This window comes from Sorghum bicolor, chromosome 4 (genome assembly GCF_000003195.3).
Source record: "Sorghum bicolor cultivar BTx623 chromosome 4, Sorghum_bicolor_NCBIv3, whole genome shotgun sequence".
NCBI classification, from domain to species: Eukaryota; Viridiplantae; Streptophyta; class Magnoliopsida; order Poales; family Poaceae; genus Sorghum; species Sorghum bicolor.
This window is the reverse complement of record NC_012873.2, coordinates 62,556,957-62,582,690: the sequence shown is the minus strand read 5'-3', so window position 1 is coordinate 62,582,690 and position 25,734 is coordinate 62,556,957. Positions and strand designations below refer to the sequence as shown.

At 42.3% G+C, this 25,734-nt stretch overlaps 2 protein-coding genes across 2 annotated transcripts; both read left to right on the top strand.

Annotated features, from left to right (window-relative positions):
- On the top strand, window positions 530-4,615 carry LOC8073908 (F-box protein PP2-A13). The gene is made up of 3 exons (XM_021460096.1): window positions 530-1,502; window positions 1,656-1,774; window positions 3,803-4,615. The coding sequence occupies exons 1-3, from the start codon at window positions 1,152-1,154 to the stop codon at window positions 4,236-4,238; spliced, it is 906 nt and encodes a 301-aa protein (XP_021315771.1). The 5' UTR covers window positions 530-1,151; the 3' UTR covers window positions 4,239-4,615.
- LOC8073907 (lysophospholipid acyltransferase 1) lies at window positions 14,619-24,350 on the top strand. The gene is made up of 8 exons (XM_002454443.2): window positions 14,619-15,082; window positions 18,271-18,326; window positions 20,819-21,039; window positions 21,115-21,511; window positions 21,936-22,021; window positions 22,850-22,913; window positions 23,452-23,564; window positions 23,970-24,350. The coding sequence occupies exons 1-8, from the start codon at window positions 14,781-14,783 to the stop codon at window positions 24,102-24,104; spliced, it is 1,374 nt and encodes a 457-aa protein (XP_002454488.1). The 5' UTR covers window positions 14,619-14,780; the 3' UTR covers window positions 24,105-24,350.

Sequence of the window (25,734 nt, the reverse complement as noted above, 5' to 3'; positions counted from 1 at the left end):
CACCTAGATGAATCGGTGTAATATGAGGTTTTGATTATAATAAGTCGCCATAAAATCTGACCACTGTAGGTCATAATTAAATTATTTAGTTTATTAATGTAATTACAATGGACCTAAATACGATCTTATTAAGCTCTTCAGTATACCATGAATTTAATCGCCATCCATCTAAGACGTCTGGGTTAGTACTATTTGGTAATTTATTAAGCCACCATCCTGATAGGAGTGTACAAGCTATACTATATTTGGTGTAAATTGAAGTGTTTATATCAGATTTTTTATATAAAAAAACAGTATGTCTGAACTATCCAATGGTTCAGCCAGATCAGTTATCCGGAAAACTTGCCCATGCAGATGTGCACTCACAATTATCCAATGCACAAACTGTATCCTTTTTTGAGGCAAGATGCTACTGTATCCTTAACTAGGAGTAATACTAATACAACAGTATAACAAGGAGTATTATATACGGTCGGTCGGTTAGGTCTGCTACCTACCGTATGGTTAGTATCTACAGTTCTACACCAGCAGCAGACACGGGGACGGACGGAGGAGACAGAAAAGGATCAGAGGAAAGGACCCAGTCTTCTCCTTTTAAAGGCACCCTCCGAAAAATCTCCGCGTCCCAGGCTCCCAGCTCGTCCGTCCCCCCGTTCCATTACAACAAAAGATCGAGCTAGCAAGCTTTGCGGTCGACTTCTGGAGCATTCGAGTTCTTTTCCAGTAAAATTTCTCAGTTTTAAGCGCGGATTGAGGGCAGAGCTGCTGGAGATTTGGAGCATTTGGGGTTCGGTTTCGCGCGCTTTGAGGAGCGAATCGGGCGGGTACAGCCGCGCTCACGTGCATACAAGGCGAATTGGCGGTTTCTTGGCTACAATTGTTCGGTTCTTATCTTTCTTGAAGGGCGGTGCAGATTGGAGGATTCTTCCCGAATCGGGAAGGCGTAAAGCCAAATTCGCAAGGAAGCTGCAGCTATCCGCGCGACGAGGCTGCCTCGCGCAAATTCGGTTGGTGCCATCCCGGCGGTGAGCTGCTTTGGGGCTTCTTGGAAGGTTCGTATATTTCGGTTCAGAGTGAAGAAGTGATTCTGAAGGCCTCGGCCTTCTCGTCCCCAATTCGATCCCTTTCCCGAGACGGTGATTGGGTCGTAGATGGGGGCGGCGGGGTCCAGCATCCTGGGCGCGGACGGAGAGTGGGGGGAGACGTCTCTCGGCGACATGCCGGAGAGCTGCGTGGCGGCGGTGCTCCTCTACCTCGACCCGCCGGAGATCTGCCAGGTTGCCCGCCTCAACCGCGCCTTCCGCGGCGCCGCCTCCGCGGACTGCGTCTGGGCCGCCAAGCTCCCCGCCAACTACCGCTACCTTGCGGCCCTAGCTGCGGCCGCCGATGACGAGGGCCGTGGCGATGGGGATGCCAATGGCAAGCGCTTCTCCCTTGCGGCGCGTAAGAAGGAGATTTACGCTCGCCTGTGCCGATCCACCCTCTTTGATGCCGGCACAAAGGTAACTCATTTGATCATTCCTCTATGGAGGTATTATGCTTGTTTGTCAGTGCTGATCAGCTAGTGGATGCGGTTCTGTTATTAGGCTCGTGTTTACTTGAAATGAAATTGTCTATTTTGCTTAATAGACAGTCATTCATGCTATCCATTTTAGGAATTCTGGATTCTGAAGGACAAGGGAGGTCTTTGCATCAGTATATCATCAAAGGCAATGACTATTACTGGGATAGATGATCGGAGGTACTGGAGCCACCTTGCCACAGAGGAATCAAGGTACTTCTTTTCTTTGAGGCTGTTGTTTTGTATAGCTTCTTTTTGATGTATGAATCCCATTCCATTATATTGTTAATGCTGCAACAACTTCAAAGTTTCAACTTTAGTTCAGGTTTTGCAGCACTATTATCGAGTGATATTTCATTTTCATTTAGCTGCCCAAAAATCATATTTAAAATCTGTTGAGCTATTGTTACCTCCTTCCATTTGTTTTATGTTCCACTGTTCACAGATTTTGGCATTAAACAGACAGATGTTCATGCTCACACACGTTTGTTCAAACGTAAAAACTGATATAACTGTTCTTTACTCTTTTGCATGATTGTAAAACATAATTCCTTGTTGGCAAGTTATATACTTGGCCGACAAGTCCAAATTCTTTGTTGCATCTTATTAATAACACTCTCACACCCCCCCCCCCCCCCCCTCCTTTCTTCAGCCCAACCACGAGAAGAGAATTGACCTTATGTGTTCATCAAATGTTGCAAATTTTGTTAGCCAAATGACTGTGCTAGTTGTTCTCGGGGATTAGCTTATCATGAGCAGTTTTATAGTTCTTCTGTGATGGTGCAAAACTTCTAATTGGTCAAAAATCATTCATCAGGCGGTAATTAATGAAAATGAAAAAAACACCTAAATTCTCACAATTATGCCTTTTACAGAAGTCGCAAGCAAATGAACATTTCATTTTATCATTTCAGTGTATCTTATTGCCATTCAGTTAATAAAAAGAAAGCCCTGTCAATAGTTTTTATAGAAAATTGACTTGTTCCACACGAGGGAAACCCCTATTTCCATTATAGCATAACGGAAATACAAGCATGTTCAGATAGGGACAGAGCCAGAAGGAAGCAGAAAAAGACTTAACAGAAACCTGCCCAGTATTGCATCAGTGCACATGCGTGGCAGATAATCTCTAAAGGGGTTTTGATGATCTTCGCCTCAAAACAAGCCGTGTTTCTACTCTTCCAAATAGCCCAGCAAGCAACAGCTATACCTCAGGGGTGGTACTTCTTGCCAAAAAGCAGCCATGATTCGTACCATAACCAACATTGCTGCAAATTCTGAGGAATGTTAGATGCACCAAAACATTTAGCAAATTACTGACCAAATGACTTTAGCAACTGGACATTGAAAGAACAGATGTGCTATAGTTTCCTCTTCATCACAAAAGGCACAGTCAGGATTTCCTTGCCATTTTCTTTTCCTAAGATTGTCTTTTGTTAAAATTGCATCGTTAGTCATCAACCATAAGAAAATTTTAATCTTAGCAGGAAATTTGCCCTTCCAGATTCTCTTATGAAAGCCCCCAATATCAGATTGTGTAAGGCTGTTATATACCGATTTGACTGAAAAATTATTATTTTTTGCCTAACTTCCAAATAACTATATCAGGCTCATTTACAAAAATTGACTTGTTCTACGCCCATTGTTCTTTAACATGGTTTTGGATCCATGCAATTTCCATTTTATAGAGCATGGTATATTGGTATGCTCTAGGCCATTTGAGATGAAGTAGTGAATCCATTCATTATGGTTCATGAATTGTGATCCTTAAGGATGTGCCAGAGCAGATAATTTCAGTGGCCTAAAAAGGTGTTTGTGCTTTCCTTATTTTCTAAAAACTGACAATTCTTATTGCAGCCTCATTCTTGCTACTATATTGTTTGCTACCTGATGTCCTACTAAGTACAGTATATTTTTGGTTGAGGGTGCCTGTGTTTTAGAGGATTACCAAGTACTCCTGTGGAAGATACTTTGTTGTTTCCTGTATGTAGGAATTCACATCTCTTTAGCATATGAGGTGGAGATTGGAGAACATGATCATAAGAATTGCCTATGAGGTTCTTGCATGTGATTCTTGCTGCATTTTCTATCCACTTATTTATATATCTATGAAAAATGGAACACTTTGAACACTGTGTGTACATTCGTTTGTTGGATCATTTTTGGCACAAACTGTACATATGCTTTACAGATTTCTGGTGAATGTCTGATTGATGAGTTAATTCTTTATGATAACCGCAGATTCCATAGTGTTGCCTATCTTCAGCAGATTTGGTGGCTTGAGGTAGATGGGGAGCTTGAGTTCTGCTTTCCTGCTGGTGCCTACAGCCTTTTTTTTCATCTTCACCTGGGCCGGCCCTATAGGCGCATGGGTCGTCGGCTTTGTGGAACTGAGCATGTGCATGGGTGGGATGTCACGCCCACGCGGTTCCAACTCACAACCTCTGATGAGCAGCAGGCCACGTCTGAGTATTATCTGCATCTGCACGAACAAGGGGGCTGGAAGCTTTACCATGTTGGTGATTTTGTCGTATCAGACTCTGATGAGCCCATCAAACTCAAGTTCTCAATGATGCAGATCGATTGCACACATACCAAAGGTGGCTTGTGCGTTGATTCTGTGTTTATATATCCTAAAGGGTACAAGCCTGAGAAGGCGAGCATAGTCGACACATAGTTCGCAAAGTTGGCCTTGTAGCTCTCCTGCAAGATGAAACAAGAGGCAATTCAAATGTGGATGGCTAGCCTTTTTCCTGGCCATCCTTACCTGAAAGCCCATTGTATATTCTTTTTGTTTTTTTTTCCTTTTATTCTGATAGTTTTGCATGAATGTAAAGCCTTTTTTTTTGGTAGTGTTAGTTAAACAGGTGGAGAATAGGGGAGTGAAGTGAGACTCGAGTCATTGAGTGCAGTGTTAGCTCAAAAGAGGCGGTAGATTGCCATCTGCATCTGTAATTTTCATCACTATAATAATGATGTACGGCGAGCTGGATTGATATTTCTTTGCAGTCTTCCATAGTTCTAAGGCCAGAAAACCTGTAGTATCTGTTATCATCGGTGTCTTCAGAGGCTAAGAGTCCATTTTGTGCAGACTGAAGCTTTTGTTCTGTTTCCATTTTGTGCAGACTGATGCTTGTGTTCTGTTTTGAATACATGGTGTGATTGACTTTGTTACAAGGCAATTCTTTTGGTTCGCACTTTGATAGTTACAGCTCGCAAAAGTTTGGGCGTAGTAACAGTGATTGACTGTTTGGGTGTTATTCTTTTGGTTCGCACTTTGATAGTTACAGCTCGCAAAAGTTTGGGCGTAGTAACAGTGATTGACTGAGTGGGTGCTGGTTGTATGGTTTCTCTTCTCATTCTAGCGTAGTAACTGATTGGTGCTGGTTGTATGGTTTTCTCTTTCTCATCCCATCAGGAGGCAGTGACACACTGACATCACACTACCACAGGTCTGGAAGTGGATGGATTAGCAGCTGAGCGTTTGATCAGACATCCAGACCGTGGACTTTGAAATCATGCCTAACGTCCTGTGGTGATCGTACTTACGCCGACCGCCCATGAAGAGAAAAATCCAGATTGAACTGCACTGTACACCACGGTTCCAAAGAAGATAGATGCTCTGGCATTACCTGGGCAACCGGATCCGCGTCCTGTGGTCTTGCGGTGTGCCGCCTCTTGCTGCATTGGAGACGGCCGGCCTAACAAAGGGGCTGTTTGCTTCAAAGATTGAAAAGTTGCCCGGCGCAGGCAAATAGAGACATTCAGACAGGCACTAGCTAATCTGAAACTGTCAGCTCATAGGTTTGAAATGAGAGTCATCGCTTCTCTGCATGCAATAGATTCTATCATCTCTTCTATAAAAAAAGAAGCAAATACTGTTGGCTGATTTATTATGAGAAAAAAACAATGCTGAATGCTGGCAGATTCGGCTGATAAGCTCAAGCGAACAAGATATCGACCACCAAAGTTTTTTTATTTACATATGTTTTTTGTTGCTAAAAAAATCTTAAATTCTTTTTAAAAAAATATTTGTATTAGGTCAAAAAATTGCAAAACTATGTTAGTAGCAGAAGTACATGCCGTCGATTGAGCTAGTAGAATATTTGTTACCACCATTTGAATTAGAAGAAATTTCTTTTTCAATAAGTTATATATTAAAAAATCATAACTTTTACATATGAACTCGATAAATATTAAATTTATATGGAACTGTACAGAAAAAAAAACACCTTTATGAATTTTCATTGGAGGTTACTTTGATAACTAAAAAGTTGATACAATGTTCATATGTGTAATTGTATATTTGAATAATAAATTGATTATTTAGGTATCAAGATGGCTTTAAACAAACTTTTATGTCGGTGGTGTGGGCTGCCGATGGACTTGGTGCGTCAATGCGTCGAGCCACCAAAAGTGTCTTCTATTTATCGGTGGCGTGGGCTGCTGATGGACCGGACTGAGCCTTCCGTTTGAACTAGGGTGGATATCGGTATTGAACTGGTATGGAACTGTGGATATCGGTATTGTACTTGACGGATGTGTGTAGATATTAAACTAAGGGTCTGTTTGGTTCCCCTTACTAAATTTTAGCTAGCTAAAATTATTTTAGCTACTCTTGAGTGACTAATGGAACTAAACTATTTTAGCTCATTTTAGTCAATATGTTTGGAACTTTAGCTACTAAAGTGACTAAAGTTTAGCTAGCTAAAATTTAGTTGGTGAAACCAAACAGCTCCAATAGATGAATTTTTTTTATGCAAGATGTCCACATCATTCCCTACTAAGTGTTCTATCTCTTCATGTAAGGGTGTTTATATTATTTTTCACTAAGTCTATGTCATCCTATATTAATTATAAAAAGTATCCATATCATCTTGAAATACTTTAAATATTTAATCTATTAATATACAAGTCATCTACATATGCTATATGTTTGATCACCTATTTCTCTATAATATAATCAAATATTCTATTGTTTTTCTTCTGTTAGCTTAGCGATTGTTTACTGGATTTAATACAACAAAACAACATGCAACTCAAATCCACATATATATATGCATACAAAATATATTGAATACCATGTAGTAATGTTATATATAATAATTTATTTTAAAAAAAATCTTGCAGCAACGCGCGAAAAATTCAATAGTATTATATACGTGAAAGCTTCCATCTATGAGTGCAGGGTGCGGGCATTCTACCGTGGATACGGATATCGGTATTAACATTTCATTCGTTAGTGTTTATTTTTTATTTTAGTGAAAATCTAATTCATGGATGTCAGTACCATACTGGGTGCAGTTATACACCGGACTTAAGATGACAACGGATACACGAAATCTGAATACCTGATGAATTTTACATGATAAAGAGGCGAAAATGGAATGAATTTTCTATCACATGTACGTTATTGGGCAAAATTTTATACTCATCAGGTATGGTGGGTACATATATGGGTGTATATTACCCATATTCACTTACCCGCGTGTAAAAAAATATCTGCCAAAATAACTAGCCACTCTTGTCATTTTAACCCATATAACCCATAATTTTGGCCTAAATCCAACTAAATCCTCTTAGTATATGAATTTGATGTTATTATATAAATATTAGTTTGTAACTTGCTGAAGGCTTGGAATGATTTATTTTTACATTTGAATATCTGATATTTATATATAACTCACGGGTATGTTATTGGGTGCGGGTTACCCGTCGGGTAGAATTTACTCACACAGGTGCATATATGGAAGCATTTTCCTACCATGTGCACATACGAGTATTTAGAGTTTGCTAGTGCAGGTACGGATGACCACTATCTACCTTGGGTACGTAGCCGTTGTCATCTTGATACCGGACCTGACGGACGGGGATAGATGTGCAAACTATTACTCGTGTAAATTTTACCAGCTGTCATCCTTAGCTTTTTTTAAGGTGAGGGGTGGTTGTGGGCTAACCAAGCGGGCCACAGTCACGTCGACTAAAAAAAATAGCCCACCTCGACCAATCCATTCTCCAACAATAGAATTCACAAGAGAACTATTTCTACAAAATGAGTCTCCGGGAGAGTGGATGTCCATATTTAAGTTATGTCTGTTATCTAAAATAGATTTCCTATATAAGTATTATGTTGGAGGTCAATATATTAGCATCGAAGGCCATTTTAGGTTTGGGTGCCCTTTTGAATCATCTGTTGAAGACAGTCTAGATAGAAAGAAAAATCAAGGTAGGGCCTGTGATATTACTTGGGCCTTTCGTGTGTCCGTCCCTACATGTGAGACATGTTGTATATTTTTAGAAAAGTTAAAATATACACAATCAATCTTATTTTGAGGTAGATTAGAGTATTAGTGATTAAAATGGTTTGATAAATAAATTGAGTCAAAATTCAATTGTTGGACAGAGTGGATTGCTTCGGTAATAAGATCGATTATCTCGAAAGGAAAAAAAAAAGTTCCACACTTTTTTTTGTGCTTTTTTCTCAAACCATTATAAGCATGCATTTCATTAAAAGAAAGAGAGAATTATGTCTTACCATAGGTCTATTTGGTTTCCACGACGAAATTTAGCTACTAAAACTAATGGCTAAACTTTATTCATCCCTATTCGGTTCTAGTGACTAAAGGCCATTAAAGCAGTTCAACAAAGGGCAAACTACTCCTAATGAATGCACAAATCAAGGTGGAAGGCCAGCAATAATGAGGGACAGTCTCTATCCACTAGACACTTTAGCCCACTTTAGTAACTCCTAAGGTATTAATGTGACTAAGGCTTTGTTTAGTTCACCTTAAAAACCAAAAACTTTTCAAGATTCTCCGTTACATTGAATCTTACGGCACATGCATGCAGGATTAAATATAGATGAAAATAAAAACTAATTGCACAGTTTGCCTATAAATCGTAAGATGAATCTTTTAAGCATAGTTACTCCATGATTGGACAATGTTTATCAAATAAAAACAAAAGTGCTACAATGTCAAAATTCAAAAAAAATAGATCTAAACAAGGCCTAAACTACTTTAGTCCCTTTTTAGCAAGTTTGTTTGACATTTTAGCAGCTAAAGTGACTAAGTTTAGTAGCTAAACTTTAGCAAGGAAACCAACACATGCCCATAATATTATTTGGATTCACTAACTAGCTATTACTCCCTCCATCTCAAATATATAAGGTGTAACAATATCTAGTTCAAAGACCAATAAACATATTATTGTGTCTAAAGAAAGCACATGAATAAAAAGTGGTTGCACTTTGTATATTGGGATGGAGGGAGTATTGATTGGCTAATTATTAGTTAGGTTACATTTGGATTCACCAGCTATAGATGGATGGATAACTAGTTGAGCTCATAGATGTTCCCTCTTTTCTCTTCCTCAAGCATATTATTCACACAACTTGAGCTCATAGATGTTGTCTGGATCCTTGGAGGCTAGCACCATGCTGCCTAAGGGCACCCCTGAGCCCGCGAGCTCATTTTTCTCCTTTCACCTCGCTTTATAAGGCACAACCAATTGGTAACGAATCTTTAACTAGAGCACAATTTATCTGTTGCGAGACGAATCTAGTTAGTCTATAATTGAACAATAATCACTAAATACAAATAAAAGTGCTACAGTAATAAAAAATCAGGGACTGAAACAAGGGCAATGTACCAGCTAGCGCACGGAACTTGACCAACTGGCGGTCTGGCGCATCTGCTGCTCCTGCCTTTCACGTCTGTCTGTGTGGCGCCTCCACAGATGTTGGATCGCGCCCTGCCATCTGCCAACATGATGCTCCGTGGACCTCTCCGCGGGGCCGCGGCACCCCAGTGCGTGCACATTCCCACCGCCGCGTTCGCTGCGCTCCGCCGGCCCTGGCTGTCGGCGCAGTTATTGAGAGGCGCCGCCGCGAGTCAAGCTGCTGCAGTTCCAGGTAGGCAGCTAGACGGCAGCCGACAGGCGTCCGGTCCGGCATTCAATCACTCTGCCGCCGGAGGCCGGATCCGATCATCCCATTCCGATCCGCGACGCGAGGGGCAACTTGACGAGTCCAGTTCCAGTGTCGGCCTCCTCCTCCTCCTGGCGACCAGGCCTTTCCAGCGCCGTGTTTCCCTGCGCGCGCGCTCGGAGCCTGCCTACTAGTACTAGGACGGCACGGCAGGGCGGGCAGGCCAGTGTTTACGCGAGATTCTAGGTACGCCCCTCCGGATGTCGCAAAATTCCTATGACAACGGAGCGGATCAGCCGAAGCGAGCGATCATTTCTTCATGGACGCATCCGGTTTTGAGGTGTTGAAAGCAACTACTACGTACTAGCTAGTCGTTGCCCTGCTTCGTGTGCTGTTACACGGATAGCATTTGGCACTTGCAGGTCGTGGCAGCGATCCACGACCAACCGAATCGCGTCGATGTTCCCGATGACATTGCTCTGGTTCCTGCACGTTTCATTCATCCGTCTTGACGTCCCAGACTATTACAAAAACAGGCAGGGCGTTGCTACTGTTCTTGATTGTGATGTGATCCACAAACCCCAACGATTTGGCAGATGAACGCACATCACGTGACTCTGTCTTCCGAGTTCGGACCACATATATTTTGAAAGGTTAGAGCTGCTCTTATACACTGAAAATGGCCTTACAACTGCGATTGTACAAAGCATGTCTTTTGAAGTTTGTAGGCGTGTATCCGCAGGCATGGCATAGTACGTGCTCCATCCTACTACCCCAGATGATGGCCGGCCGTGGTGTGGCGAACGTACACACATGATGCATGTAGCGGTGACGCAAACGGGATAAACCTAAACCTTAGTAAAAAAAACATTTTTTATGGATCATTTTTTTCACTAGCGGTTTACAAAGGGCAGACACTAATAAAAACGGAAGTGTGGGTCCATGGCCATGAACCACCAGTGCAAATGTATCTACAGACAGTTTTCTTAAGGTAAGTGCCGCCGGTATATTGTATAGTGTATCTGATGATAGCAATTTGATTTTATAAGTCTCTAATATTTTTTTAATAAAATCCAGTCATACTTTAAAAAGTTCAATTTAAAAACAACTCTATAAATTGCATTATTTAGAGAGTCAGACTTATCAATCATGATACAGTGTTCTCTGCCACACCAGTTAAAAGTTATACTCCTCTATCAGAAAATACATTATGGTTTTTTTTTTACTTTTAACATCTTGCTTTGACTGTTTGTCTTATTAAAAAAATATATAATTTTTGTTTATTTTGTTATGACTTGTTTTTATTATTAAAGGTATTTTAATAATGATTTATTATTTATCATTTGTAAAAAAATGGAATAAGTCATTTGATCAAATCTGATATGTAAAAGTGAAAGAAAAACATCATTTATTTTGGGGCCGAAGGAGTATAATAAGTATTCTATTCTCCACCACGGGTACTGCACTATTCTTCGCCAGGGGTCTTTTTCTTGCCTTGGGTTGGGTATACTTTATTGCTGATGTTTGGGCACTATTATATTCTCTACATACATAACGTATATTTTTTCTGATCACTCAAAAGATTTGAATGTCTTTATATTAAGGTCGAGAATAAGTTTAATATAATATGTCTTAGTGACGCTTTAGAAGATCAGAATAGTTATACTTAGACCCATCCTAGTGTACTGAAATCTATAGTGTTACATTAGACACTAATCAACCTAAAATACACCGTCTTGAAGGCCTGGGGCAACCGAGTTGTGGTGGTGCCGTTTGCGCGACCCCATGTCACTGTCTGGTGGGAACAACTCACTAAGCACCTATATATTATTTGGATCGTCGTTGTAGATTTTTTTCATATGCTTTTATGGCTGATGTGGACGAAGATGACATACTGCTAGTTAGTCCTATGTACTTCAAGACAAAATTCGCACCTCGCTTAGATATTAGGATATATGACAAACTCTATGCTGCTATCTGCTTGCTCTTCTTAGGGAGCGCGGATGGTGGACGTCCGGTGGGTTGCCGCCACGAGTGGCATGCCGCGGTCGTCCGCCATCCTTTGCCGTAGATGCCGTAGCATGCTTGGGCCGTTTGCAGTCTCTGATGATGTGGCGGAAGCCGTAGCAACCGATAAGCCTCTACTTGGTGCAACTGGGAGAGTCAATTGAAGCATCTACCGTAAAGCTCCACGGTTACCTTACTACATGCTAAGATTGACAGCTAGAATTCGAATCTTGAAGAAGTCTAGGAGCGTGGAATCGTGCAACTTAACTCCATCGAGATATCATGATATAGCTGCTTGTAATCTTGCTATACAAGTTATTGTTATTATATTATATTACGCACAACTCCACTACTCCACGGATCAAATCACTCGAGCACGATGATCCAACGCATCAAAACTCTTCTTTTTATTTCTCCTTTTTTTTTGAAAGAATACGTACGTCGAAAAACCGTAGAGCCGTGGGAAATGAGTCATCTTACGTCAGTACGTAATGAAGGCAAGAAAGGCAATGCAAGACTATAACTATAACTACTTTCTTTAACCACTCAAGAATCTCTAGCCTGTGAGCACCTCTAGCCACTGTTTATATTTTTTTTCTCCTTTTCTTCTTTTCTTCCCTCCTCCAGCTGGTCTCTGTTTGTTTCTTTTATCTTGCTCCTCCGGGCTTCGGCCGTCGTTATCGTTAGATGTTGTTTAACTTTTTTTTCTCTCCCTTAGTCACTTTCTTTTTTTTGCAGTACGTAGCAGTAGCCGCCGCCGCCTTCTTTATTTGCTGTATATGATTCTTAAAAAGATATACAATGTCCCTGCATCTCCTTATACCTACAAAATACAATGCCAAACAATTAAATAAAATTGTACTTGGACGGATTAAATTATCAATCATCCTCACGTATGATTACACAAATGCTGACATGATATATATATTGAACTGTTGCCATAATCTCGATCGTGTTTGATGTTAGACGAATCCCTGATTTCGCTGCACGTGGAATGACTCGATGATGTTAGCAATGAAATTTTAAATTAGATAGGATTTTCTAAAGGAAAAAAGGAAGAAATATCAGAGATTGAATCTCACCTCGGTGACCGGCAGTTGGGATCTTGGCGTGGTGGTCGCGCACACAGCAGCAGCAGCGGATCCTCTCCATACGACTCCATTACAGCTACTCTCGACGTCGTGCGTACTCGTGATAGCATGGGTGTAGCCGTGTAGAGCTGTACGGGTGGTGTGGACACCGGTATAAATCCAAAATTCAAAAGTAATGGGCTATTTTTGACCATTTATTTTCCCCGTAGACAAAAGCTATTTGCTAGTATTTTGAACATCTATTATTTTTTTTCGTTAGCTCAAAGCATCTCAAGTAGCCTATCTAAATAGACTACTTATTCTATATTTAGTTAAGAGATTAAAACAATATACTCTACCAGACTACCTAAAATTGTTGGTCTAACAAATTTCTTCTCCCACTATCTGTTTTGTTGAGCCAACCAACGTGCCTACCTATTTTCCTCTCTTTCTCTCCTTTGCTTTTTGGCCTCCTCTTTGCCGGTGCAACCTCCCGACAGCCCCTGCCAGTGCGACCTCCTGGCATCCATCCTCCGCCTCGGCACGCCTCATCCCCATCGGCGCAACCTTCCTGGCGGCCCTCCTCCTCCTCGCCGACCCTGCTCCCAGACGCATGAAGCATCGAAGCGCAGCTGCCAGATCTTCACCGGCACCTCCCAGCGTGGCGGCTAGATCTCCTTGGCGTGGCCCGGTCTCTGATAGTTTGCAACCTCCTCCCCGATGGGTGCCTCTGTGGCCCTACCGCTCCTCGACCAGGAGGACAAACACCCCAACACCAGCACGGCTCGACACCTACTCTGACGGCTGGCACTCCGGTGACCCCCGTTGATCCCATGCCACGGGCGTCCTCCACCTCCACCTATGCTCTGCTCTGATGGCCTCTGGTGTCCTGCTGTGATGACGGGGAGGATGACATCTGGGTCCCATCTATTATTGGTTGCTAGAATGCATTTGAGAGCCATGATTTAAGTAGTACGCTAGAGTTGGGAGTAAAAATAACTAGTAGCAAAATAGATGACTACCAAATGGACAAATAGCTAGTGTGTTTTAGGTAGTACTACTCATCTCCAGTAGCCTACCTAAACACACTACCTATCCTATATTTGTCCATTTAGGTAGTGAAGTTAAAAAACACTACTTGCTACCTATCTAGCTACATACACACGTGGGCCAATAAATCTTGCTACCTATTTTTCCTTCATCTGTCTTCTCTGACGTGCACCGAAACGGCCAATGCCGTGCGCCATGCCTGCGCCTTGCCCTCGCTTGTGTTGGCCCTCCCCGATGGTGGCCTTGCTCATCCCGCTGTCGTGGTCACAGGGAAGCCACATGCCCTTGGTCGGACATGAGAGTGAAGCCGCGTGTGCCCTTCACTACCGCAGGGGAGTCGCGCGCGCCCTTCACCGCCACAGGGAGCCGCGTGCTCTTCATCGACGCCGTAGGGGAGCCGTGGCACCTCTATGTCTGGATTCAACCAACCCAAGCACTACTCCCTTCCCCTCCTCATGACTACTTTGGCCAAGTTCGTCGATGGCAAAAGAAGGCAAGGAAGGGGGTGACATGTAGGCTCCACGTGTTATTGGCTGTTAAACTGAATATGAAGCCACGATTTAGATAGTATTGCTGGAACTGGAAGCAAAATTTAAGTAATATAAAAATAGTTGGGTAGCTAAACAGACATCTAGGTCTACTAGATATGCTCTATAGCATAATAATTCAATCAAAATAGTGCTAGGGTTGTGTTATAAGCTAGCTAAATGCCGAGTTAGAGAAAATAGGAGAGGAGAAAAGGTGTAGAATGTAAGCTTACAATCTAGCTTAAACCTAAAAAACTAAAAAGATTTTTATAAAAGATTGTAAGCAATGCTTGGGACTTGGCATACGCGGAAATTCACTTGTAACCTGCGAAAAGGACAAGATTGCCTCCAAGACTCATGGTTGGACCATGCTTTTAAGTCAAGGATTGATCTAGGGAAAACTTGAGTGTTCTTTTCCCCTCTATTTCTACAAAATTTGATTAACCAAAAATAGAAGGGAGTTTTCTACAAAACCGTCTTCAACATGTCTGCCGCTGCCGCATCCATATAGACACACGCCGCTCGGAACGGAATCGGAGCTCGCATCCGACCGCGAGCAAGCGGACCAAATCCTCCTCCTTATTCTATCGCGCGCCCGCATCTGGCCGCCTCGACCATCGGCGGCGGCGGCGGCGACGATGGGGCTGGAGATGGAGGCGATGGCGGCGTCGATCGGCGTGTCGGTGCCCGTGCTCCGGTTCCTGCTCTGCTTCGCGGCCACCATCCCGACGGGCCTCCTGTGGCGCGCGGTGCCCGGCGCCACGGGGCGTCACCTCTACGCGGGGCTCACGGGTGCCACGCTCTCCTACCTCTCCTTCGGGCCCTCGTCCAACCTCCTCTTCGTCGTGCCCATGACGCTCGGTTACCTTGCCATGCTCTTGTCCCGTCGCCACGCCGGGCTCATCACCTTCCTCGGCGCCTTCGGCTTCCTCATCGCATGGTGAAACTCTCCCTTCCATCCTCTGTCTACAATCTCTCTAGCGGGTTAATACCAGGGCCTAGCTTCTGGGGATTAGGAACAGTGGACCCATACTGGTATGTTGAAATCTGAGTAGAACCGAACACGAAAATTACACTGACTGCAGTTTATTCGGATGAGAACTTAGTAATTGTGGACGAAGCACGGGGGCGTGGTGGCGCCAGCAGTGGTGCTCGAGTTGATTGAGTGTTTTGGACCTTTGTTCTGGGGTCTTGTGGTCCTGCTCGAAGTCAGATTTTGAAGGGGGCAAACTGTGGCCTTGCATTAACTCCACACCAATTTGCCTCTATGCCTGCAAACTTCACTCCACACCAATTTGCCTCTATGCCTGCAAACTTCTCGATAGGGGAACTCTTATTGTTCCCAATGAATAGGTTCAAATAGTTTAGTCATTTTCCCTTGTGGTCTAGTTATTAACCACAAAATATGGCAGTGGCTTAGAATAGAAGTTCATAATGTATGGATTGCATGTTCTAATTCAATCATATCCTCGTAGACCCGGAGTTAAAAGATTTTTGGTAGTGGCCTACGCTTGGAGTTCATAACTGCTGCATGGATTGCATCTTCCGTTCGAAATTCGATTGCTTATTTGTAGCATCTAAACCTGTTAACATTTGACCAGTAACCCGTCATATGTTGTTTTGTTTTATACACAGCCAAACATTAGAGTTCTAGGTCCTATACTATGGAGTGTAGAACCCTATGTAATCACTGGTGGTACTGTATTGATTTTAGCACTAAGGCGACTGTTTCGAGACTTTGAGTTGAAATTAGTGTCCTGCTACCAGAAAATTGTGGAGCTCCTTTATCCATACCTTCTCTTTTTCTTTTACAGTTTTGTGTGATTTACTGTGTATATGGCTACAAGCAGTTCTTGAGCTATCCAACCAAACAATTGTCTTTTCATGTCTCACTTCTATGGTTTCCTTTGCAGCAAGTCTTGGTTAGTTGTTATTTGGGTCTGCGTCGCTCTAATCTATCAGTTGTTTGAGTTATGCCCTGAGCATTAGGTCATGCATATGCCTCTGTATCCATCGGTTTACCCAATGGAACGTGTGCGTGGCTGTGGATGAATGGAAGTAAAGTGGGACCTTATAAGCTACACTTTTTTTAACTATTTGTTCAAACCTTAAGTCACCAGGTCCAGTGTTTTGTTCTGTGTGTGAGGTTGATTTTGGTTTGTATGGTAAGTAAATAGTAATACCGAGATTGTATTTATGATTCATTGCAAGGAGTAGTTGAGTTTCTACGAACATTGTTTGGCTAACCATGGGAAATAGACTAAAGAGTAAACCTCTCATCAAATTGTAAAGCTTTACATCTTCTGAGGGTTTCCCTTATTCTAAAATACACCCGGCTCCAATGAATAAGTAAGCACAATGTGTATTTGAATGGTTCAATGCTGTAGTTCCTATTTGGGTGTACTAGCTAGAGATATCTGTGAACACGCAAACAACCTTGTTAGGCACTGAGGTGATATTACTTTAACTTATTGTGTGTGTGTGTGTGTGTGTAAGATGGTATTGTGCATGGTAGCTGCAAGAAAATGCAACATTGCAAAAAGGTCAAGGTGCCATGAAAAATGAAGGAGCATGATGCATCAGCGTGAGAGAACCGCTACCCTACGCTAGCCATATTTCAGTTTGAAGTAATTCAAAAAAATTTAGATTATCATCCAAATGTCCAGAAAAAGGTGTGGTCTTTTTTTTTTGGGTATGCTTTGATGAGATTTCATTTTTTATCTGTGTAATCCAAAGACGCTGCCAAATTATTCTGTTATCATGTTCTGTTTATTAGGATTGGACACATCAATTCAACACAAACTTTTTCATAACTAAAAACAATCTTAGAATTATATTGTTGTTGTTTTATACATTGAATGAATTACTTGTAACCTGATTAATCCAAACCCACCTGTAGTATACTGTAGGGTCTTCACTGTTGTATACCACCCACATCCAATGAAGCCTGAGTATGTGACCACAGGTGAATCCTAGTTTCATTCTCATCAACTGACACTCCCTTGTCCTCTAATGTAACCTCTTGTGAAAATTGCGCTATACCAACATATTAGATTAACTTGGATCATCAATTTGATATTTAGGCTGATATCTGGTTAGAAGTGTAAACCAGGAGAGGGTATAAAATCAGATCAAAACCGCTGACAGACCATTCTAAGAAATCAGGCATTTTTAGTCCCCTTTTATGGTAACATTGAAGGTTTCAACATATGTAATAATAATGTGGAGGTTGCATCTAATAGACTTCTTTTTCTTTGGGTGAGGTTATACGGGTTCAATTATTTTTCCACATGGTGCTGAATACTATGGTGCCCTATTAGCGGGCCAACTTTTTGCAATTAGTTTCTTATTATCCTACTACGCTCCAAAACAATGGCAAGGCATTTTGGCAGGTCCTCGTACCTCATGCATTCTAGCCACATTAACCTTTATGTAAATAAGACACAATTCCTGTTTATATGGCAACAACAGCTCTAATGGCTTAACTTGTGTCAAACTGGGACCATATAGTGATTATCTGTAACTGAAATTAGGACCTTTCATATGCCAATTGAACACTTTTATGCTTTCCCTAAAATGATGTAGCTGTCCTCTTTTTGATCTCTGTACGTTCAGCTTAGGAATTAGGCCAACCTATCCGAGTACCTGTCTCTAGAATTGAAGCATGGGTATGAATATATTCTTTTTGTTGTCCAACCTTTGCATTGACATGTTTTACTTGCATGGGTGTAGTACATAGTAATATTGTATACTATTGATTAGTCTAAGCTTTTTTCCCATATTGTGTTTGCTACTGTGCCTTAAATCCCATGTGTCATATGCGAAGTTTTGAAAAGCGAGGCAAATCATTCAGCTGTTGTTGGAAATATAAGAAAGTGTGACCTTGAGTTCAAAAGGGCTTCTTGTTTGGGCACATTTGGTTTAACGCTTAGATCTTACTAAGTAAAATCTTGACCATGATATAGAATGTTGGGACTATTTTAATTTAGATATTGTTTGAAACAAAAGTGTTGACCATACTTTTTTCGATGGTCAGTATTTTTTTTCAATGGTCAGTATTGACCATATTGCATAATGATAATCAATTAAAATATTCTAAGGCCTTACATCTTCTCCTCTTATTACTAGTCATGTGTACTACATGAGCGGGGATGCATGGAAGGAGGGAGGCATTGATGCAACTGGTATGTCTATTGCTGTTTGTACATCAAATAGTTAACTTAGTGTTTGCTGTGCAGCTTTCTGGATCATTGCTGATACACATATGAAATAATGCACAAAAAAAGATTTCATGGAATTCAATCCCCCATTCCTTTGACACCGAAAGATGACTTGGTTCCTTATTTGACACTGAAAGAAAATCTTTCCCTAAATGACAATTTATTTTTATGCCCAATTTGACACTGTCCACTTCTGTTAGTGCTTGCTGTTAGATTAATCACAGAAGGACGAAAATGCCCTTGCCCAAAAACATGGATGGAACATTTCCCAGCTCTGTTTCCTGAGGAAACGCTCGGTCGCCTTTTCTCTCTATCTCTATCTCATCCTTTTCCATGTTTCTCAAGCTCCCCAAACCCTAGACCAGATCTAGTGCTTGAAGGCTGTTGGCGTGACATCAGAGAGGCTCCGGCGGCGGCAGCCCTTGCAGCATGGCCAGCCAGGGCGGGCGGAGCCCCGTGGCTGGCTGTACCCATTGCAAGCTGCGCCTCATGGCCCGCGGCGAGTAGAGCAGCTCAGTCAGGGATTTCTTGGCCAAACTGATAATCAGGAAGGAAGCGTGCTGCGAAGCGGTTATGTGAGTACTCTGGGAGATAAATTAAAGCCTGTACTTGCTGGTATGCTATGCAGCACGGATACGGATGCGCGTATCAGTATCGGAAGGATACGGATACACGGATATGGCAATTTTCTAAAAAATCTGATACGCGGATACGTTTTACTATTTTAAAAATTAAAAAGATAATAACTACTTAAGTTCTATTATTATGTTTTACTATTAATAAATGGCATTCAGCCTCTCATCAGCTCTCTATTTCCTCAATTGTTTCACTCATCCAAAACAGCGAGCTGCAGAGTAGATCGAGAATGGAAAAAAGAGACGCCATCTACTCATATTTGGAGACATGCCAGACACCATCCACTGCATACAAAGAAAATCAGGCAACAAGAAATTAAGAAATGCAAAAACAGAGTAGATCGAGAATGGACAGAGGAAGAGGAAGTGCGGACCAAAGAAATCAAGCAACAATAAGTCATGAACTGCAGAAATATAGTAGATCGAGAATAGGGAAGGGTATGAACTCACGGGATGGGAGGTCGGCAGGTCGCTGGACACCTGGATCCAAGTTGCAGGGCAGAGACTTTGCCGGCGGCCGGCGAGTAGGGGTGGAGCTCATCGCCGGTGAGCGCGGGCGGAGCTCGTCGCTGGCGAGCGGGGGCGGAGACTCGTTGCCAGCGGCCGACGGCCGGCGAGCAGGACAAGACATCACCACGCATGTTCGCTGGAGGTGGCACGAAGTGCGGGAGTGTGGGCGTCGGGGCCTGGCATTGGGGATAGAGGGAGTGCACGCGTGTTTGTTGGGCTGGGCCGTATCGAATGGGCAGATACGTATCGGTCGACGTACTCAATATTCATGAAATTAACAAAAATTCGGATACTCTTCCAATACGTATCCATCATGTATCCGTATCGGATATGTATCCGATACAGGATGCGGCACCTCCCTGGCGTATCCGTGTTAAGTAGCTGGTATGTGTGTGTTGTTTAATCTTTCATCGCATTTTGCGAATAAGGTACACACAAATGCAAGGATGTGAAAGTTAATTGATATATGGTGTGGCTTGGCATGCTATTGAACAGTTCCAAACCATGGTCTAATATGCAGGCGGCAGATGAGAAAATTGTCTCCTAGACTACAGGTGTATGACAAGGACGAAAATTAGTGGGTATTATTGTATACCTTGGGACCACTTTATTCGGACACATCACAAAATTAACTGATTAAAAAAATGATTCTGCCCCGAAAACTCATCATAAAAAAATATAGAACACAACAAATCTACCATAACTTGCTGCTGCAAAAGCTCATGATCTGCTGCTGTGAAATCTCAAGGTGCTGCACAACCACATCAAGGGAAATATTGTAATTTCCACTGGCTGTTAACAGTGTTAGAAGCCAAAACTAATGGTAGTGTCAAATTGGGCACCATAAATAAAGTTAGTGTCATATAGGGGAAGATTTATCTTCTAGGATCAAATAAGGAACCAAGTCACCTTTCAGTGTCAAATAAGGAACCAGGCTAATCATGGATTTCAATTCATTTCCTTGTATTGTGCTGCTGATAGTTAACAATGTTGCTTAAGGATTTTTGTTATCACCAGATAGTTGAGAGCAGTGCTCATTTTTGTAGGAAGCAAAGGTAATATTTCATACTGCTCATTTTCTAGAAGCGTAGGCATAGTGCTAAAATAATGGTTATATAGAGGCAAAGGCAAGGATAGTTGTAATTTGTAACAACATAACTGAAGGAAGCAAGCACATGTTCCTTCATTTTGGCATTAGTCAACTTGTTCTTTATGTTTGTATCTACAAAGTTTTGTTTGTTCGAAGGAAAATTAGCATACCCTGTTACATTATAGTGACCTTCCAGAATTTAATTTGTTTGTGCAATGCAGGCGCTTTAATGGTTTTAACGCTGAAAGTCATTTCATGCGCAATAAACTACAGTGATGGTATCTTGAAGGAAGAGGGTTTACGCGATGCTCAGAAAAAATACCGACTGACTAAGCTTCCTTCTCTAATTGAATATTTTGGGTACTGTCTCTGTTGTGGGAGCCATTTTGCTGGACCGGTATATGAGATGAAAGATTATCTTGATTGGACTGAGAGGAAAGGAGTAAGTGTCCTTCAACTACTATGTGTGGGTTATACTATCCTTTTGCTCTTTCTGATATTTGTTAATCTTTTGCAGATATGGGCTAGCCCAACTCCTTCGCCATTGTTACCTACTTTGCGTGCTCTAGTTCAGGCTGGTGTATGCATGGGGTTATATTTATACCTGTCACCTAAATTTCCACTCTCACGGTTTAGTGAGCCCTTATATTATGAATGGGGTTTCTGGCACCGACTCTTCTATCAGTACATGTCAGGCTTCACTGCTCGTTGGAAATATTACTTTATATGGTCAATTTCAGAAGCCTCAATTATCATATCTGGTCTGGGCTTTACTGGTTGGTCAGAATCTTCTCCCCCGAAAGCCAAATGGGATCGTGCGAAAAATGTTGATGTATTAGGTGTTGAATTAGCTGGAAGTGCAGTTCAAATTCCCCTTGTGTGGAATATTCAAGTGAGCACATGGTTACGATACTGTAAGTTCTGTCTTTTGGTAAAGTCCATTACATCACTGCTTTGTTGAATGATAGACTGATTCTTTTAAACATGATAGAATGATATTTTGAAACTGAATTTAATCTGTCTGTATGGACGTGCTTTAATCCCCACCCCACCAAAGATTAAAAAGCATAATCTCAAAGGAATTGAGAGTTTGATTTGCATCCAACTGGTATACATGATTGCCTGTACTACTATCCATGAACAATGATTTGTGCTGCTTGGTTTGGGAGATAATATAAAAATTACTTATTTATGGACAAACTAAGTTTTGTACACCTTGAAGAATTTATGCTACACGAGAGCCACTACTGAAATAGTGGATTTTCCTTAAATTTATTCAGACTACAGTTTATTATTCATTACATAAGACTAACTTTTATGGTTCCACAACTGTTTCAGATGTCTATGAGAGGCTAATTCAGAAAGGAAAGAAACCAGGTTTCCTTCAGTTGTTGGGTACACAGACAGTCAGCGCCATCTGGCATGTGAGTTATATAACTTATACTATTTCTGACTTCTGATTTATTTATTTTTGGTGATTGCAGCTTGTACTTTTTGTCATGTTGTAGAGCAAGCTGATGTTAGTTGGACCAGTAGTTCCTAGTTACGCTAGAAGATTACTTTGGGAAATTAGTATTGCTATATTGTTCTGGTGCCTTAAGCAAGGTCATCAAGTTGTCCAACTAATTGCAATTATTCACTATTAGTCGGGCTTATCAGTGCCATGGCAATCAATTATGCACTACGAGTTGTCCCAACTAGTTGCAATTAGTCAGGCTAATTGGTGCCATGGCATCTAGGGCAGATTAGACAGTTTGAAAACATATGCCTTAAGTGCCTTAGTATCTACCTTCGCAAGTAGAGTTCACATGTGAATTGAACTTGTTTGACTCCTAGCCTCCTAGGGGGTGTTTGGATTGAGGAACCTGAACCACCCCCATGGTGGTCCATCATGAGTTCATCCCATGAATTTTGGTGGAATGACTATCCCTCATGCTTAACTCCCTCAGTCCCTCAATGCTAGTTCATTTGCTTTGTCCTTAATGTGTAATGTCAGCTATTGTTGACTGGAGGGAGTTCTTGGTGCCGTGGTGGTGGATGTGGATCAATCCATTCCATTTCACAAACCAAACAGTAAAAGTAATGAGCGAGAAGATAATGGACCATCCCATTCCTTCTACCAGACGCCCCCTTAGTGTATTAAGATCCTCTCTTAATGGCATTCTTATCCCACCAGCTTATCTTGTGATTGACACTTTGCACAAATTTACCCACATTGATTTGTCCTTTTATGTGATCTTTTCATTCTGCAGGGACTGTATCCTGGATATATCATATTCTTTGTTCAGTCAGCATTGATGATAAATGGTTCACGAGGTACCTCTCTATCCATCATAGTTTTCTTTTAGTGAACTGCTACCCTCTTACTGTTAGGTTTGCTGCGTCCAGTGGCGGAATGCGTTAAAGTGTGTGTGTGTGTGTGTGTGTGTGTGTGGTGTGGGTGGGGGATTTCATGCCAATTAACAGCTATAAGGCTAAAGTGCTGCATTATCTAAGGCTACATCTAACTGCATTGAACAAACAATCAGCGTGAGAAACAGACTACCTTGCGTACATACTAGAAGTCCAACCAGCAACCATGGGCTGGTGAAGTGGTGAGCTACTATGCGGAGACGGTGAGCAATTGAGATGGTGGAGGTTCATGTCTGCTAGCCCTTGTAGCCATGCAAATTTCAGCAGCTTGGGTAGGCATGCAGTAGCTAGTGCCATGAGCTCTTACTTTTCTCATCAGGGGGGAGGGGCAGGTTGGCCTTAAGGCAGCTCCGCCAGTGGCTGCGGCTAAGCAATTTTTTCTGAGCTTGTTTTGATAAAATAGCTTTTTAACTTGTAATTTTTTCCTTTTCTTCCAATACAGTTATATACAGATGGCAGCAAGCAGTGAGCAGTTCATTCCTCCGCGGTATCCTGGCTTTTCTAAATTTTGCTTATACATTGCTGGTGCTTAACTACTCCTGCATCGGGTTCCTGGTCAGTGTCAGGCTCTTCTTTATTTTGTATCATGTTGGATTTGGAAATCACAAAACATGATGGTGCTTGTCTATATGAATTTTCAGCAAAAGGTTCTTGCATAATTTTTTTGACCTGATGTCCTCAGTCTATCTCTGAAACAATGAAGTTCCCAGAGCATCTATAGTTCCATGTATACTTTGCCTCTATAGATGATGAGATGGTTGTTAGGGGGGGGGGGGGGGGAAGGAACATGTTAAGAAGTAGTATGGATATCACTGTTAATAATGCTGCATTTATTGTAGTTTTAGTTTCACGTGTCTTAATGAAAAAACTTGGTACCTACTGCCTCCACCAGAATGAGGAAACAATTCCTTTTCGGTAACGGTGTGATACTTAATATACGCTCATTTTTGTTCTCTGAAGGTACTGAGCTTCAAAGAAACCTTGGCGTCCTACCAGAGCGTATATTATGTTGGCACAATTGTTCCCATTGTGTTTCTCCTGCTGGGCAATGTTATCAAGCCAGCAAGGAAGGCGAAGGCTCGGAAGACCGAGTGAGGAAAATACACACTCAAGTGACCATTACATAGAAGAAAGATGGAGAAGCTTCAACGAAGATTACGACATTCTAGTTTTCAGTTTATTTATTCTGTCCGTATCAAACCAAATTTAGTATAAGGATTAATGTGGTGACCCCAGTTCTCCTTTCACGGAACTCGATTGCGATTGACTCATCATTAAAACGTGGCATAACCACTGGGTTTTCCTTCTACTTAATGACTACTTATACGTGTGTGCGAATGATTTTGTGTGTTCCCATCTGCATGCTGAATGTCGGTCTAGACGTCTTCCCACCTGGAGCTTTTTTTTGACTGGCAAGATCTGCTCACCGTAAGTGATATCCATGAACAAATGGATGCAGACGTCAGGAGTGAGGATACAAAAACATCGAATTGCTCAGGCACATCGCACATGCTGTGATTTTTCCTCTCCAAATTGACCATGCTGAAAGTCATTTTCTGCTGGGAATCTCAGTTTCCACTCCACGATTCACGCGCTTTGGGAATATTCATCATGCCAACTTCTTTTGCCTCCTTTTGAGCAATCAGAATTTGAACTCAGATTGCTGTTATGGTCGACCTGGAGCTTGATGGAGGTGTGAATGCCCAAGATCCTCTACCACCTCACTTCCCATCGTGGTAGTCGACTAGTAGTTTTTTCGCAAGAAAAGTAGACTAGTACAGAAGTTGTTAAACAGTTGAGCTCCCAGAAACTGAGCATCCGTGTTCTGAACCCCGACGTCGCACCACAGCTCGCTTTGAATTTCAGTGCAGTTTTGGTGCTGTGGTAGCTGAAGTTTGAAGTCGTGGGCATCGAGATGAAAAGATGGTCATAAGAGACTAGGAACCGACGAGCCCGACGTCCAGTGTTTATGGGTCATAAAAATGGTGCTTCTACTGGACTGCTGCTGCAGCGGTATGTGGCCCGGTCCAACCCAACGTGCGGCAGAGGCGGTGGCGTGGTGGTGGTGTTGGTGCTCAACTGCGGGTCGCTTCGTTCTGTCTGGGCCATGCCCTATGTACCAATGCAATACGTGGACGCTAACTCAGACGTCTGAGTTGCTCCGTCGACCGTCGGTGGTCGAGCGCACTAGAACGACTTTGGTTGTAAACGGGACGTGGCACTGGTATGGTCTACAGAGTAGAGTGTTAAGGGCGTAAATGGCGACGCGACGCGACGCGACGCGACGGGTTGTGGCTTTGACCTGGTCACGACCGTGATAGGCTTCTTGAACCACGCTGATCCATATATCATGCCCCTAGGTGCCACACTCGGCGAGTCGGCGACAATGACGCCAACAAAGATCACCAAGAACGCCGAGACTGAGGCCTGAGCAGCAGCTAGCTAGGGTATATTACCAAGTCAACCTTTTCTTTCCAGATAGAGAATATGTTCGGGTCAAGCAGCCTAATAGCTAGCTAGTTGCCGACGACGCGACGCCTTAATTCTCCGCACGGCCGGGTTGGACTTGGACTTGGAATCGCCACTTCCAAGACGACTCGACTCAAAACATGGAGAACCGGCCGGGCCTTAGTCCACCGCTGTCTTTTCACTGTTCCTGTCGATCGAGGCTGCACTAGCGCATGCACGCCCGTGTGATTGTCAAGTGTCAACGTTTGCAGCCAGC